We start from the raw sequence: 17,662 nt of genomic DNA, 5'->3' as shown, positions 1-17,662 counted from the left end.
TGATCGTATATAAGAATTCATAGTCTCAAAATGTGCTAATTGGTGAGAAAAATATTATGAGAAAAGTTCCATGCTTGTGCAACTTCATTCAAAATAGTAACTGCATTTAGGCCCGCTAGGTACCTCAGGCACGGCTATCCAATGTCGCGCTCCTGGAATTTTTTATACAATTTTTTCTCACCAATTCGTACATTTTGGGACCATGAATTTTTAAATTGCATCATTTTTGAACAAATTTGAAAAACAAGCGTCTGCCTAACGATACATTGAGTAAAAATCATCTCTCCATTACAATTTCACAGCTATGTAGACCCTTTTTTCATCATGGTAGCGTGAGCTAATCACTGATATTTCTTTATGAGTGACAATTTTGCATTTTACTTAGAGGCTCTTACGAAATGGACCTACTTTTTTAAGCTAAGGTCACTTGATGTGTAGAATGTCACACTCCACTGCATGACAAGAGTGCTGCAGTTGTTGACGCATTGTATGATCAACTGTAACACCTCATGCGTGCACTTGATCATGTAATGCATCCATTAATATGTTCTCTCACAAATATAGCCCAAAGTAGCATGATGGTGGCCATGCTTATCAAACTAGATATATCTAATAGGTGTTGTGGTACAAAGAAAGGAAAAATCTTTACAATTGATATTTATTGTTCATAATAAAATTTTTCGAAAAAATACTCTCATGGCTGACTTCAGCCTGATTGATGAATTGTGGCATAACACATTGAGTTAGCCAGTACCTCATATGGTCAATCATCACAGAACTAAAAACTGGCGTATGTACTTTGAAGATCAGGTCACTTTATTAGGTATTCATAGCCGAGGACAAAGTCTGTTGCTTGCTTAGGTGGATTCCACTTAATATCTCTTCACAATGTCCCCATCGCTTGTGAACGAACAAGGATGAAATGGAAAATTCAGGTATGGAATGATTTGACGATTACTTTCAGTCAAGCCCAAAACTAATGGATTCCAACCAGGTTGCTTATGGCCACAAAAAAGTCTCGCAGGGCAAAGGCTTTAGGCTAAAACGTCAATGGTAACGTAAAATCCTGAGGCATACTTATGAGAAATCTAGACGGAATCAAGGGTCACCAACTCCACCCTGTGTAATAACTCAAAAGAAACCTCACGAACAGGTCCCACTGTCACTTAATCTGGATCAGAAGGCGCTCCCAAAACCCTTTTACACAATGTCTCCTTTTAGTTCATTGCTCACTTTCTCATGGTCCTTTGCCTAATAGGCAATGTATATTGGGTTCATGTAGCACTACCACGTGCATTGTAAGGACATCCTCCAGCCCAGTGCCCTCTTCTCCCTAGAAAGACATATTATGGTAAAGCAAGTCTCAAGCCTAAGACAAGTACAAGGAATGCCAAGAAAAGGGGCAAAAAAAATATTTATCAGACATGCTCAACAATGGATTAAATACAGAAAAATATAAACTCTAAACATGGTACGCACTGAAGTTGTAAAATTGAGAGTAAAATTGTTATGAAGTTAACAAGATAGTTAGCCAGTACCGCATAGGGTCAATAATCTTTGCAAATGGAATTTGAAGAAACAAACGAAGCTCCAAAATCTGGGAGTCAGGCTAATGAAGGTAGGTCTGTTAATACACTGAAAAATGTTATTTAACATTAGACTTTCTCCACTAGTATTATTTTTTTTAATAAAGGCCATTGTTACTGTGTACTGAACTTGGTCCATATATGGTCGCACTGCAGTAATTAATAACTTGTCATTAATTAAAAATATGCATGCCTACATCAGCAACTATTGATGTACTCCATAACAAAATTGCCATGCTATTTGAAAACATTACTATGCTTCATTGAATTTAATACAGATACAAGGAGTCCGAAATTGTAGTTGTACTTGTGGCAATTAAGAAGTTTATTTTAGGATCGAGTTTAATTTTTTGCAACAAGCCTAAAATAGCATAATGCTGCTACTTGAACTTGACTCAGAACTCGTGTGCTTTAGCCAACTCGAATTGAATTGACACAGCTCCAAAGGATATTAATATTGAATGACGAAGAAGTTAGTTGTTAACATTAGAATTCTTTCAAATTGCACCACTGTTTGTTAGGCACGCCTAAGCAATCATTAAGCCGAGCACTTGAATGCTATAGAGTAGTGACACAGGCAGAGCGAGGTTTTACATAGTCATTCAATTTGAATTTATTCTCGTTATCATTTTTTAACTTGTTTGTATACAGAGCAGTAATCAATCCATTTCTGGAAACTGTTAGCAGTTGTGCAAGAGCATGTAAAGTAAGCTATAATAATAAATAAAATAAACTAGACTACAATATATGTAACTGCCTGAGGCTTTCCTTCATTGAAGTAGATAATATTCATTTTAGATTACATACTTAGTAGTTATCTACAGTATTTTATTATTTTCCCAATGATTTTCACCACCTTTTGGTGGACTGATGATGCCACAAGATGGTGAATACCACTCTCCCATTGATAAGTGGTCACCTAGGAAACTGGAATTGTAGTCAATTCATCATGAAATGCATATTGATGGCAATAATCATAATAGTGGTAAGTGAAATAACATGCATTACACAGAGGAGCATATTAATTCACATTTAAGATGTTTTCATTTTTTACCATGCATGTGCCATAATTTTGCATAATATACAGTAAAAGAGACTTTTTTATGCAATTACAATTCCGTGCACAATACCATCGATACATTCTGAGAAATATTCTCTTACCACAAATAAAACATGCTCCATATCCTCCATAGCGATTGGTGGAGTCAGGCTGCGTATTACCTACTGTGACTGTGTACAGGTCTTCTCCAGGCCCGAGAAATCTGAAATAAAAAATTTAAGTTCCGTTTTGAATAAATTATTCCATAAAAAATATAAAAAATAATAATACCCCATTTAAGAGTCCATATTACGTGTTCAAGGAGATTATGTTAATTCTCAACTGGATATGATGTTGCAGTTAATAAATTTGAATAATTTCATCTACATCTTTGAATTTACTACCCCGCAAGCTGCCTCGTTAGGCACATGGTGAAGAACTTTGTTGTTTTCATTAGAATTATTTTAAAGTGCACTGCGGTTAGGTGGCACACCTAAGCCACGCACGTGAGGGTTAGCTGTTAACCTGGAAAAGTACATACATATTATTACAGAGATAGATGTAAGTTTGGAATTACATCGATTTCACCTAAAATTTTATTGTTATTAGGGGGAAAAATGAATTTTATATTCACTTTGTAAGAAGAAAAGAATTTTTATTCTTAAGGTGCAAAAACCAATTCCTCCATTTATCCATTTCAGAATGCAGTTATATCATTTCCATCAGAAGTAGGGGTAAAATGCAGTTCCTGAATGAAGTCTTTGATGCCATAATAAAAGAAGCCTTTCCTGAATGGCTCAAACGATTTTGGCCCAAAGCATACCTTCTGGAGACTTAAGAGGTTTCCAACCCAATTGTCCATAAAAGTATCTAGCATGATGTTGGGCACGATATGGTGGAAGTTCTTAATATGTATTATTAAAATAAGACATTGCAATATTTCCACTGAGTTTCAACACAAAGCGATTTGTCTTTACAAACAACATTATCAAGTGTAACAAGTCTTAAAGAGTTCCTCCTTATATATCCTCCAAGGTGCTTGAAGGGAGGGGGTTTGGTTGAGGATGGGGTTTGGGTGAAGAGAAGTAAACGACCCTTCTCCCCCACAGCCTTCAATATTCTCACTTCTCGTCACCTAAACCTCACCCTCCACCTTACCTCTCCCTTCAAGCACCAAGATATATTATACAGTAGATTCCGTTTAATGGGTCCACCGGTTACTTGGGGCAGCCGCTTATTTGGGGCAGATCTTGATGAACAGAACCCAATAGAGGAATATCCCAGAGCATTCTCCGCTTAACTGGGACGGCATGCCGCTTTATTGGGCCATGAGTCGGCGACATAGACTCTATACTCGCGACGAAATTAAATGTTTTTTTTTCAGAAAACTATTTTTTTATATTTTCCTCCTTTGATTTACTCTTATTTTTCACAAATGTTTCGGTTTTTGCCCTATTTTGAAAGCTCTTTTTGTTATACTATCCGCAAGAGGATAGGACTTTTCTCTAGTAGGACTTAGTAAAAGACATTCATTCAGCGTCGCCCGAGGCCGTGAAAAATATTTTTAACTAAATTGTTATAATTCTTAAAAATGATAATAAATTAACTAAACTCGCTGATTTATTAATCAAATTAATAGTTTAATAAACTTAAGTTGCATTATAAACATTCTTTAGTCTTCTTTCTATCATCTCAACGTTTCTTTATGCCCATATACAGGATAGTTTGCCTAATTGGGGCAAAGTGCACAAGTCCTGATACGTCCCAATCAACCAGTGCGATCTCTTACGGGGCTTCCGGGTAACTTGCACTCTCACGCCATCTGAGAGAAGTATTGAAGTTGTAGGGGAGGTGAGAGAGGGAGGGGGAAGTAGGGGAGGGTTTTCGTGGAACTCACGTGGTCCCAGCGCCGTTATAACCACGTGACCACGTTTTGAATCTGTTCTCTTGGCAAGTTAGGAGCTCTCGTGATCCGTGTGATAAGTCTTTATTTTTATAAAGTGAAAATGAAGCACTACCGTAGTGTTTTGGAGTGTGGTGCCCATATTTCGGATGGGAGGTGGTGTACTGCCTTTTGCTTCGTATGTCAGCGTTAAAGCCAGTTCTCTGATTTATATTCAGTGCTCACGCGCCTGTTAATGCATTGGATTCACAACTGTCCTTTGCTGAAGTGTTTGTGTTGTGTTGAAGTGCCTCCGACTGTTGGTTTAATTGTCTTGCATGGTTATGCTGTGGTGTACTGCCATTTGCTTCGTATGTTAGTGTTAAAGGTAGTTATCTGATTGCTATTCAGTGCTCATGTTCCTATATTAATGCATTGCATTCACAACTGTCCTTTGCTGATTGTGTTGAAGTGCCCCTGACTGTCAGTTGGTTTAATTGTTCTGCATGGTTATGCTGGGGTGTACTGCCTTTTGCTTCATATGCAAGTGTTGCGGCGAGTTATCTGATAAGTATTCAGTGCTCACATTCCTATTAATGCATTGCGTTCACAACTGTCCTTTGCTGATTGTGTTGATTGCCTCTAACTGCGTGTTGGTTTAATTGTCTTGCTTGGTTATGCTGGGTTGTACTGCCATTGGCTTCATATTCATTTGATAAGCAAGTTGTCACATTGCTATTCATTGCTCATGCCCATATTAATGCATTGCATTCACAACTGTCGTTTGCTCAATGTGTTCGAGTTAGCAATATTTCTTTCCTTATCCCTGAATGTGAGGTTATTTAAATGCCTTAGTATTTTTTCGTGCTTTATAAAATTGTTTCGAACGTAAGGCATTGAAGTGGTGATCTATTGTTTTTCAGTGATCTTTTTCAAATGTTAATGTTGCCTTGTTTTATAAATGTATTACTGTTTTTTATCAATAAAAATGACTTAATGTTTAATTACCATTGTTTTTTATTTAAAAGAAACAAAAATTTTAGTTTTTCAGGAAATGCGAGTATTAATATTACTGTATATACTGGATGACATTTTTGAATACCCAGTTTTGCCGCTAATTGTCAGTGCTGCCATCTATCGGCAGTCACGTACACTTTTTTCGGGCTGCCATCTATAAAAATCACTGTACTACGTCGAGTAAGGAAAAAGCGGGGGGTGGGTAGGGGAGGCAAGGTACCTCCTCTTAACATGGCAATTCGCAAAGCCTGGTCCCAATTAACCGGAATCTACTGTATAAGGAGGAACTCTTTAAGACTTGTCACACTTGATAATGTTGTTTGTAACGACGAAACGCATTGTGTAATAATAAAACTCAGTGGAAATATTGCAATGTCTTATTTTAATAATATCCCCATACAAGCTGTGTAACACACTACTTTAGCACGTAATTTTTTAAAATAATCAAATAATCACACCTTACTCCAGGGAATTTATACATAAAGTATATGGATTTTATCCATCAACCCTTTATTCCAACTGCTGGGTACACATTCTGGGTTCAGCCTGATCAATCCCCAGAAGTAATTTCTAATGCCTTTCTTTTCGCAATGTTGCAACAAACAGATAAACCCCTATACAATGAACTTCCATGCAGTAAAATTTTACGATAACCTCCTCATAACAAAGTGGAAGCTTGTTTTAGTCAGCACGGCATTCAGCAGGAATCTAGTTATAACAAGTAATTGGTAATGTACCGTCAAAAGGCCTATAATTACCTAGCATGTAAAAAAATATGGATACACATAGCAAGACCGAGAAGTCCCTCCCATGGTATGCCCTCAGTATTTTGAGGTAGGTTTCTTCAGAGCAGAGTATAACTAGCTAACTCGAAATTTATCAGGGGCACCCAATTTTGCGGAGACAGTGAAAATAATACCACATTTCTCGTAATATAGTTCCCCTCTGAATGTAGTCCCCCTCCCTAATTTTGACACTTCAGTTTTGTGAAGAAATTAAAAAAATGCAAAGGATTATAGGCCCCCTTTTACTATTTCCACAGGAATTTTTGGAAAAAAAAGGGGAAAGGGGGGGGTACTATATTCAGATAAATACAGTAACCCCGAAAAAAGGTGCGCAATTACTAAACTTCTAAGCACCATGAATACAGTGAGCAATTTTCTGGGGATTAAGAGTACTATGTAGTAAAATCAAACTTCAGCTGAACATGTATCTAACCAGTCATGAATCCTGGGCTACACTCTACAAAAAAAAGTAGTGTAACTTAGAGGCTGAGTGTAAGAACTTACATGACATCAGGAGCTTGTGCATTGGCCGTTCCCTGTGAGGTAGTAGCCTGGGGCACCACAGTTATATTCTGGCCAGCAGGTGGCCCGATCGGTATTAAAATCCTCGTCTTTTTCTTCTTCCCTTTACTCTTTTGCTGCTGAGTAGCCAGAAGTACCATTGCTGAAATTGGGGATGCACAGTTCATTCAAAATTTCCCCGTTCCATTGCGGGATAAATTAAATAAGAGAAATTATATTTCCAATAACTTGGTAACCACGAAAAACATTCTGAAAAAAAGGCTTTCTGCTTGATTATAATAACTTTAAGCAAAAAATGATAGAATGCAAGTATTAGTAACACTATTTGTAGAAAGAAATGCAGAAATATTATAAATACAGAAATAAATGAAAATGGAATGATTGATAAATATATTAATTAGGGCACCCTTAACTAAAACTTAATGTAATTGTAGTTGTGTATTACGATTTTGGGTTTTTAGTCATGTTACACCAGTGGCATACCAAAGGAGGAGGTCTGGACCCCCGGCCCCCGAAATATAAAAATACAAATTCTTTGCTTTATTTAACAAAAACAAAAATTGAAAAATCATGAATTTACAAAAGATTCCTTCGAAAAATGAAGTTGTTTCAACAACAAAAAGTGTTAAAATTAGTTTAAAACCCTCTTTGTAGTACCCTGTTTTTCAAAAGTTTCCCCCCATGATTTAGACTCCCCCGAACAAAATTCCTGGCGACCCCACTCTGTTACACCCTCAAAAATTGAAACAGAAAGTGGATCACCATCTCCCATTGTGTCGCATGAAATGGAGATGTGATTGATAAAGATATTAATTAGGAAACACTCCACTTAAGCCTAATACAATTTTAATTATGTAATTTCTAAGATTTAAAACTTCATATGGATTAATTAAATCAAAGTTCTGGGAAATCTAGGTCAAACAATGCTAACAGTTTGAGAATTTGGTACGTACAATAAAATTTAAGTACAAAAAAGACGTTGACAGCAGCAGAGAAGTCAAGAGTGGAAGCATTCGAAATGTGGTGCCACCGAAGAATGATGAAGATAAAATGGATTGACCGTGTGAGTAACCAGGAAGTGCTAAGGAGAGTAGGAGAAAAGAGAAGCCTCCTAAAAATATTAAGCAGAAGAAGGGACAACTTAGTTGGCCACATTTTGAGGCACGATGGTCTGATGAAGACAATCGTTGAAGGACAAGTGGAAGGGAAAAAGGGCAAGGGACGGCCCCGAATGAGTTATATAGGACAGGTTATAAAGGATGTAAAAGAGAAGAAATATGTAGCTACGAAGAGATTAGCGGATAGGACAGAGAAATGGAGAGCTGCGTCAAACCAATCTTAGGATTGTTGACTAATGATGATGACAATAAAATTTAAGTACAAAAAAAATGAAGTACAGATAAATTTTTGAAAAACAACTACAATACATGAATTGATTTCACAAGATAAAGGCCGTGTTCCAATTCATAGGGTGCACTCTACACTCTTGCGCTCTTACGCTCTAAACGGCTCTTTCCTGCTCTGATTGCAAGTAGTGCCACCACTGTCAAGTGGCAGATTTCGAAACTGAAAAAAGTTGAGTAACAAATTTGGAGGGTAAGAAAATAGTTCAATGTTGTTGTTGTTATGAAGTGAGTGTTGCAATAATTTATTGTCTTATAAATATATGTACTTATATATATGCTTAGATGTACTTATAAATGGAATTGCAGAAGTTATAACGAATAAAATACGGCATAGGCGACAGATTTATCAATTGTTGGCTACTAATTTCGTGTAGGCAACTAATTTTGTACATTCAGACAAATTTAAGTGGTTTTTATATCTGAAAACAATTTATTAAAGATGTCGTTAAAATGAAAAAATTATAATCACTGTATACAGGTACCCGTCATAATATTTGAAATGCAGTAAGTCGACAGATTTAGGGCATCCAGCCAAAGCAGAAAACTTCATGCATAATTCCAGATTCTCCAGGGAAATTTTACAAATTCCCAGGTAAATCTCACGTGATTACTGCGATAGATACAAATTTTAAAACACCCGAAATCTTCTACATGATTTTAAATCATTGAAGTGATTTCATGTTATATCATTATCATATTAATGTATTTACAAGGAAAAGAAATACGCTAGTTAACACATTGAATAAGTTAGTTAGCATTGAAATTATTCAAAGCAAGCCTGACGAGCTGCTTCAAACTAGTAACTAGATGTCGACGTCACCTGGCATTCTATTCTTCGTGTTTTTGAATCTTACTTGAGTACATAGTTAGATATTTACATACATTCAGATTGAGTACATATATTAGTATATTTCGGTTCTGTTGTCTCGTCTGACATTGCACGTTTCGTTGGGGCTGAAAAAATTCTTCTTCACTATTGCACTTAAATCTACAACAAACACATTTTAACCAGAAAATGGGCGTTGAACTGGAAAAATTAACTGTGAAATGAATTTGATAAAAAAGTTTCTACAGTTCCGGGCTGGATCAAAAATTCATGCATAATTCCTGACTTTCCTGGTCAATGGACACCCTTACATTCACATCTATTCAAGATTCATTCGGATTCGATATTCACTCGATTCCTTATAATTGATTTAAAGAACCGAATCATTGCTCCGAATCAAATCCCATCCGCATCCACGAAAATTCCACCTCAACGGCGGCAGACGAAGGGCTGAAGAGCGAGTTAGGGTGAATCCTTGCGCTCTCTCGTGCTCTTCCACTATGCGCTCTTCAGAGCAGAACGTGGAGCGGATTGGAATGGCACTACGTGACGTCACTTCCGAAATGTGATGATCGAAAAGTGCGGGAAAGAGCGCAAGAGTGCATTTACGGTGGATTGGAACACGGCCAAAAAGATAACACAAATGACAAAAGAACAGCAATGTAGTGAGTTAAATTCATTATATTGTTAGTAAAACTGCACAATGAGGCAAAAGTAACATAAAGTACCCTTCATCATAACATACCTTTCCTCTCCTCAATCATCTCCGACCTCCTTTTCTTCAATTCTTCTGACAAATTTTCCACAATTTTGTCAATGAAACTATCCAAAACAATGGAATGATTTTCCGTAATAATGGGAGCTCGACACATGGGACACAGGTTTTTCTTCTTCTTCCACTCTTGGAGACAATAATGACAAACTGTATGTGTACAGTTAAGGGTCGTCGCCTAAAACATGAATCACACCATTAATTATTATCTCAATAGAAATGGTCGAATTTCAAATTAAGCAGACAGATATTCTCATCTTATCACATCTCAGAGCAAAATAAGTACTGAGTATCAACAAAACTTTCAAGGCATTTACAACTGCCAGACTCCGAGTTAGTTAAAAAATATATATATACAAAGGGGTTTACAGCAGAAATGATAAAGTAACCACTTATTTATATTTCACAAGTTCACAGTACATCCATACTTAACATTTACCTATGCTTTTCCATAAAATACGTTTGTAAGAATACATGTATACCACACAAAAAATCAAACATGAAATCAGATTTGAAATATATACATATGTAATATAGTGATAAAAATGATACATGGAAAATGGATAATTTTATTCTCCAACAAACATTTAAGTGTGCTAAGTCAGAAAAGCAAATGATCTAAAATTGGCTTACTGCAGTGAGTAGGTTACCAGCTGATATCAAAAGTCCATATGATCTCCGGGACAGAAATACAGAATCTGTGAACTCGTTGAAATACAAAGGAATGCTTCACAATTTGTCAAAATATGAAACAAGCGAACAGAGATTGTTACACATCTTTTACACAAATTATGCTGAGAGCTTAGAACTAAGCTTTGATTGCTCGAGTATTAAGAACAGATGTTTTTAAGAACAAGTCTTCAAGAGCAACACAGAGGACAATATCTTAGAACCTCAGTATATTTCTAGGTCTGGCAGAAACAATAAAATAAGAGGGATATTTTGCCAAACCAAAATATATGGAAATTTCTTTTTCCTGTGCAAAGTGAAGGACTTAAATACATGCTAAGAGGAAATCCTTTGTCATATCACTACAGCGTGAACCTCCTTTTTCTTTCTTCATACATATTTTCCTTTTTTCTTGTTGTTAACAGCTGGTGATCTCACACTTGCCTACTTAGGCAGTTACTACAAATATACGAAGATGTAACAATCTTGTTTCAGTATTTTCAATCACCACATCATAAAAATAGATAATTATATACCACAGACACTAACCTTTATAAATAGTTCATTGCAGATACTGCATTGAAGTTCCATTTCAATCAAATTAGAAAATTCTGCAAGAGCTTCCCGCTTTGCCTTCAGTGAACTTTCCGTTTCTTTGAGTTTTGCTTTCTCTGCTTCTTCCAATTCCCTTTCCAGAAGACACCTTTTCCCTTCAGCATTCGTCAGGTCACACTTCACACGGGACAATTCTTCTTCCAAAGATTTCAGTTTCTCAGCACAGGCACCTTCAGTTTGCTCTTTCTCAACTGTATCATCAGGATTCGGAAAAACAGTAATTATCATCTTTTCATGCCTATACTACAGTGGAACCTCGTTAAAGCGAGTACGGGCTATAGCGAGACCCCCGCTATTACGAGATATAGCCGATGCACCGTCAATTGACCCTATAATAAGCGTGTTAAAAAATTCGTTTTTACGAGACCCTTTCAGTGTTGGCTCTCGCCATAGCGAGGGTTTCACCGCCGGAAGACTTTATCAAGACTCCTTAACCTCTGTAATTGCTAGCGATCTGTTAGAAATGAAGTTAATGGAGTGCTCAGTCTCAAATTTATGTGGTAAACTGTCGTTCGATAAATATAATGATTCACGAAACAATGCTTTGCATGATTTTTATTCAGTGCGGCGCTTATAAATTGTTTGAATAGTTATTCGTTATTTGAGTAAGGAAATTTAGTGATGCAAATAAACATCACCTTTCGTCTGGATTTATGCTTACGTTTATCGGATAGATGTTTATCTGTCGCCGCACCACTCCTGTTCCTGTATATCTGTTCGCAACAGCTATATTGGCTATTATTTGCTCCACCTCCGGTAAAGCGACAATTCGCTATAGCGAGTGTTTATTAGTGCACCGTGGGGTGTCGTTATATCGAGGTTGCACTGTATTTAAATTTATAGCTCAAAGTTTACTGCAGTTTTAAAGCTAAGATTTCAAACCAGTTTTTCAACTAAGGGGATTTTCTTTACTTAAAACTACAGGCGAAATCAGTGCCATATAATATGTATAATTCACATTGACACAAAACATTTTTTTCCAAGAATTCCATGGCAATTGCTTGCATAGACTACATAATTTTAGATGAAAGTTGGGGTTTTTATACTTGAGAAAATTGTCAAATGGCCAAGGATGTACAAATATACATTTAAACTTATAAAATTGCGGGCTCATAATTCACCAATTGCATTAAGACTCAGTTCCCAAGCAAGAAAAGTCATTGCACCCTATAATTACTCAGCAATATTAGTATGTACATTTTACTGCCTTAATGCAAGGGATTGAAATGGAAAAAAAATTCAATGATGCAACAATGATGCTTCAACTATCTTCTATACTATTTCTACTGTATAGACACCTTTTTCTCAACTTATACGCAACCAAACTCTACAAATGAGGTACCAAAATGCACAGAATTTATCAGAGAACATGCGACGCCATATCTTACTTCCTAAATATTGCTATTGTTTCCTAAAATTAGTTTTTGAATAATAAAAAAAAATGGGAAATATTCCTGACGTTAACGGTGCACAAACTGATACATTTGTTCATTTGCAACAATGTCTCGCATTCTTTAAATAACTTTTATCAAAATGTGGCTGATTCCACATTCAAGAGTCCTGTTGATCCGTAAGTATGAGTCATCATGTGCGTTTAACAGAGGATAGTGTAATTACTTCCAATGTTGTGTTTAAAGAGGTCCTCTGACCTCAATTTGTACATGAACATTCCAATTAAATTTGTACATAAGACCCTGCCTTTTTCTCTACATTTTAAAATTAGAAACGCGCCTATCCCTCTGTGGACCTGCATTGAAAAGAGCGGGCACAGCACGCTCGTTTGATTATAATACCAATGAGTAGATGCATTTATGAAACCCCTTTTCTTTATTTTTTACCAATACTTATATTTACTTCATGAACAGACTTAAAACATTTGTTTACACTTACGTCTAATGCTTTCCTCTATTTGCTTCCTGCTATTTAACAAGCTTTCCATTTCCCTCTCTAATGTTTCTCTCATACTTAGTTCTTTCTGTACAACCTCATTTTTTAGCTCTGAAATAATTTTCTCAGCCAGGACAGCTTGCTCTTGCCTGAGGAGTTCCTGAAAGAAACCAAAATCATCTCCATTAAAACCCTAAATCTATGTAGACCCTTAGTTAGTCGTGGTTGTGTGGGCTAATGACTGACTTTTTATGGGTGACAATTTGTAATTTTAACTTCTACTTTCTCCATAAAAAGCTTGAGAAGTAGGTGACAGTTTCAACAATGGAAAACTATGGTGCTCTAAATTTTCCAAGCTCTATCATATATGGCGATAAATTAAAAATAAGTTGACGAGCCTAATACAATTCTACAGGTTATTCTGGATAGGAAGGGTAGAAAAAGGAGGATTGAGGAGGTTATGAAAAGGAGAAAAGAATAGGGGGCAGGTTGTCACTAATATTAATCCCTTGGCATTTCAATACTACAGTTAGTAAATTCAAGCAGACACGAGAGAAAAGAAAATTATAAAACAAATATTCACCATCTTCGTCTTAGGAGACTGATATACAGTGGAACTTGGTTATAACGGCATTGGGTTATGTAGTACGAAAACCCGTTTATACTGTCAACAAATATTGCGACGCTCGGGTATAGCCTCAAAAATTTTGCGATTCTTAGGTTGCAATTAAGTATTAGTATTAGTGTGATTATATTATGTCCCAAAGTTTATAGAAACCATGTGTAGAAACATCAAAAGCAAAAACAGGTCATAAGCTGGACGTTGAGCTGGTGACGGGATGCAACTTTTGTTTAATTGGTGTCTGGGGGGAGCGGGGGTTGTCCCGCATACCTGGGTCTTATCCCTTGCCACCCCTACATTCTACAAGGTCACTGACACTGTATTGTATTGTTTGTTTTGTTAGTTATGGTAGATCATCAGTCACATTACTACCTACCTCCGTGTGAGCATCGCATATGTTGACAGTTGTTTTATACGTCGTTAGTTGTGTTTTGTTTGTGCAATGTCAAGTTGTGGTGTCAAACGGAAGGTGCTTCCTATCAAGGAAAAAGTGCGGGTGATCAGAGCGGTGGAAAGTGGAAGAAAAATCGCTGAAGTGTGTCGTGAGTTTGGTCTTGTAAATTCTACAGTAGGTTCAATTTTAAAGAATAAAGACAAAATTTTAACTTTATCCTGACACTCAGATTTAAGGCTGCTTTTTTTATAACGTCACGCGGATATAATGTTAAAAATCCTCTGGTCCCTTTGATGACGTTATAACCAAGTTCCACTGTAATTCAACCTCTCGGAAGTGCGTGACTAGATAAAATAATGCATTGTGGCAGTATAGCTGTAGTGACTTTAAGCCAAGGTAAGCGCTAGGCTTAAATATTCACAGAAGAGATATCGTTGTCCAGCCTAAAGACCCTAGCTTTGCGGACGTACGTCACTACGCAGTTCATTTCTGAGTTTCATGACTGATCCACAAAATCCTTCTACAAGATTGAAATGCATGAACAGTACAAAAATTGAAATAGAACCCTTATCTTGTATCAGAAGATCTAATAAAGCTTTGGAAATTGAAGCTATAAGAGAAACACTAAACGAAAGCATTTAATAATGAAATTAACGAAAGATATCTATGAAGGAAGACACTTTTGTCTGGTGTAAGCATGCTGTATAAAAAATAGGATTGATAACTGATGATGGTGATGAAGACTTCAAGTTTGAAAGTTAAATTACCAATTTCTTGTTCTCCTCATCAATTCGCTTTAGCTTTTCATTTAATTCCTGCTGCTCCCTTTCCTTGGAAGATAACATGTCTTCCATAGCTTTCAACCTCTCTTCCAGAGCATTTTTCTCCTGCAGAGAAAGTAAATGTGAATACCAATTTCATACATGGAAAGCAGAATCATTAACCAGTAAAAGTGTCATAAAAACCTATTGCTGTCATGCCAAAAAAAAGTCCCTGACAAGCATTTCCATTCAAATCAATGATTTCCACCTATGGTGAAGCTAAAATGGGGTTGTTAGAATATTCTTACATTCAAATTCCTAGGAAAAAAAACCTTATTTCCCTAAAAACACTCTCCTTTTTATCAATACATAACATTTTCTCTTTGTTAGGGCAATCAGAGTTCAAGTTTGAACAAGAAATACAATCAAAATTATAGTTCTTGCACATTATTTACAGTAGCTTGCAATGATGTAGCGAAGGGGAATCCGGAATGCTCCGAAGTATAGATACACAATTACTTTGTTCCATCGTAAAAGAAAACAAAATATTGAAAAATCATCAATTTACAAAAGATGTCTTTGAAAATTAAGTTTTCTCAATTATGAAGAGTGTTATTTAATTAGTTTCACCCTTTCAGGACTGTGCGAGGTAATTCAAGAACCCCAAATTATAATAATGTTGTACAATTTTTTATTTTGTCCCTGTGACATTTTTTTATATCTGAGCTCAACCACTTTGTTGTTATTAAGGCGATGAATGATTTTTTTTACATTTGAATTGTTTTCGAAAACTTCCATCTTTATTGGAGGGGTAACTGAGTTACCTCGTACAGCTGTCAGCGGGAAGAAAAATATACTTTTTTTTGTAATTTGAGTTCAGGGATAAAAGTTGAATGCAATAAATTTTATTATATTATCACTTCAATAACGCGAATATTGTACATGACGGCACCTTTTGTACTTGTTTTATCATAGGATGTTAGTCAATGTAAAGTTACAATATCAAAATATGAAAGATTCCTGTCATTTTGCACAAAATCAATGTAAAAACCTATATTATGTAACCTACAATGTATTTATAAATTACACAAAACAAGATATTTTATGATTTAAAAAAAGAACCATGGTGTGTAATTACAGGAAATACTAAATTTACAGCATATAATTTATGAATTACGAATGGGATACCTGAGATACCCCACGTATTAGCGTAAGTTTTCGAGGCACAGTCACGGAAGGGTTAAAACCATCTACTCAGTATCCTATTTCTCAAACATTTTCTAAACCTGAACAAATAATGGCGTATTTGCTTCTAGACTTTTTTTTTGGAAGCAAGAAGACAAAAAAATTGAAGTTATTAACACATGGTTAACTCTTTTAGAAGAAGCAAATAATGAAGATTCTTTTTTTTGCACAAGGATTCGAACACAATTCATTTTAAAGACAAATGATATTAAGCATTAGTTCTTATGTTCAACATGGAGCTTACTGGTCAAAATGAAGTATTATTCTTACACTTTGTAATTCAGTTTCTATCCGTTTCTTTTCATCTTCGTACTGATTTCTGACTTCGTCTTTTTCTTTGATGACTTTCTGAAGTTGAGAGTTGAGTTCTTCATTCTCCTTTTTCAACAGGGTTTCTTCTCTGATAAAGTCTTCATTAACAGTCCCACTATTACATGTATCAGGTGGATGACTACTGTCCTCACTGAAAGGAAAAGGGAATGAGCATCAAAAAGGAAATCCTAAAAACTGAAACACAAATATGAATGAGACACCACCTTTCACAGCCTTCAATTCTCGGTCTTTTCAGGGCTAGGTCGTCTTGGGCCTGTCGAATGCAGAATTTATAGGTGTAGTCTGTCTGTTGACCCAACTGAATCACATCACCGTCCTTCAGCTGGCATGCTTCGTTTACAGCTAAATTTCTGCCGCTTACAATGGTCCCAAATTGACTCTGAAAAAAAGGACCGTTAATCAACTAAGGATGGGAATACAGGGAGGAACATGTTCTCAAATTTTACCAGTAGAGAAATTGCTTTCAAGGAACTCTTTAAAAAAATAATGAGTTTAGACTAAATGGGTTGCGAGATTTAAAATACACTGTTTAGAAGCCATTTTCACAACTCCTTCAAATTATTACAAACAGATACAGTTAATGCGTGCCACAATTTATGTTGAAACCCTGAATAACTAATAATACTTATCGTAGCAAGAACAAAAACAGAAAAAATACCACCCATGTTAGAGCAGTTCCTCACTTAGTCTTTCTTGCGTCCCGCTAATGTAATATTTTTTCAGCTGTTTACAGCACACACCACGCCAATTAACTTCACAAAACGAGACCATTCACATAACACATTACTGAAAATCACTTACCTCATTCTTAAGAGACCACTCATCTTTCCCAGATAAAATAACACAGTGATTTCTGGACACAGATACATCAGTCAAACATAAGTTTGCTTGCTTCGATCTACCGATTTTGAACTGAAAGGCAGGAGATACATTTATATGAAATATTCGAACCTCATTGCGTAATTCCAAAACATCCAACACATGAATTCTTTCAACTACCTCAGAAGCATTTATCTTTTTCCGCTTGCATACTCCATCTGAAGTAACTTTCATTAAGTAGGCATAACACTGCGATTCCATTATATCTCACTTATTGCTACTTACCCTACCAACTTAAACATATTCTATGATCAACTATTTAAATCAATTTACTACCCATGCAGCTCACAACCTGATATTCAAGGATAATGGCGTATATTTCGGCCATTAACACTAATTATTGCAAAATATTTCATCAGAAATTGCTGGAAACCACCGCCAATTCAAAAATCGTAAACAAATAAACATTAACGCAGCGTAAT

At 36.0% G+C, this 17,662-nt stretch overlaps 1 protein-coding gene across 1 annotated transcript; it reads right to left on the bottom strand.

Annotated features, from left to right (window-relative positions):
* Positions 1-642: 642 nt before the first annotated feature.
* Positions 643-17,662, bottom strand: LOC124163776 (E3 ubiquitin-protein ligase rnf8-A-like). Its single transcript, XM_046540860.1, has 11 exons — positions 17,361-17,662; positions 17,163-17,273; positions 16,565-16,740; positions 16,299-16,491; positions 14,790-14,909; positions 13,010-13,166; positions 11,054-11,310; positions 9,809-10,013; positions 6,814-6,973; positions 2,748-2,848; positions 643-1,333 (listed from the first exon to the last, which is right to left on the bottom strand). Exons 1-11 carry the CDS (start codon positions 17,439-17,441, stop codon positions 1,275-1,277), a joined length of 1,620 nt encoding a protein of 539 aa, XP_046396816.1. The 5' UTR covers positions 17,442-17,662; the 3' UTR covers positions 643-1,274.

Source organism: Ischnura elegans, chromosome 8 (genome assembly GCF_921293095.1).
Source record: "Ischnura elegans chromosome 8, ioIscEleg1.1, whole genome shotgun sequence".
Lineage (NCBI taxonomy): Eukaryota > Metazoa > Arthropoda > Insecta > Odonata > Coenagrionidae > Ischnura > Ischnura elegans.
Note: the sequence above shows the minus strand (reverse complement) of the source record. Positions and strands in the feature narration are given on the sequence as shown.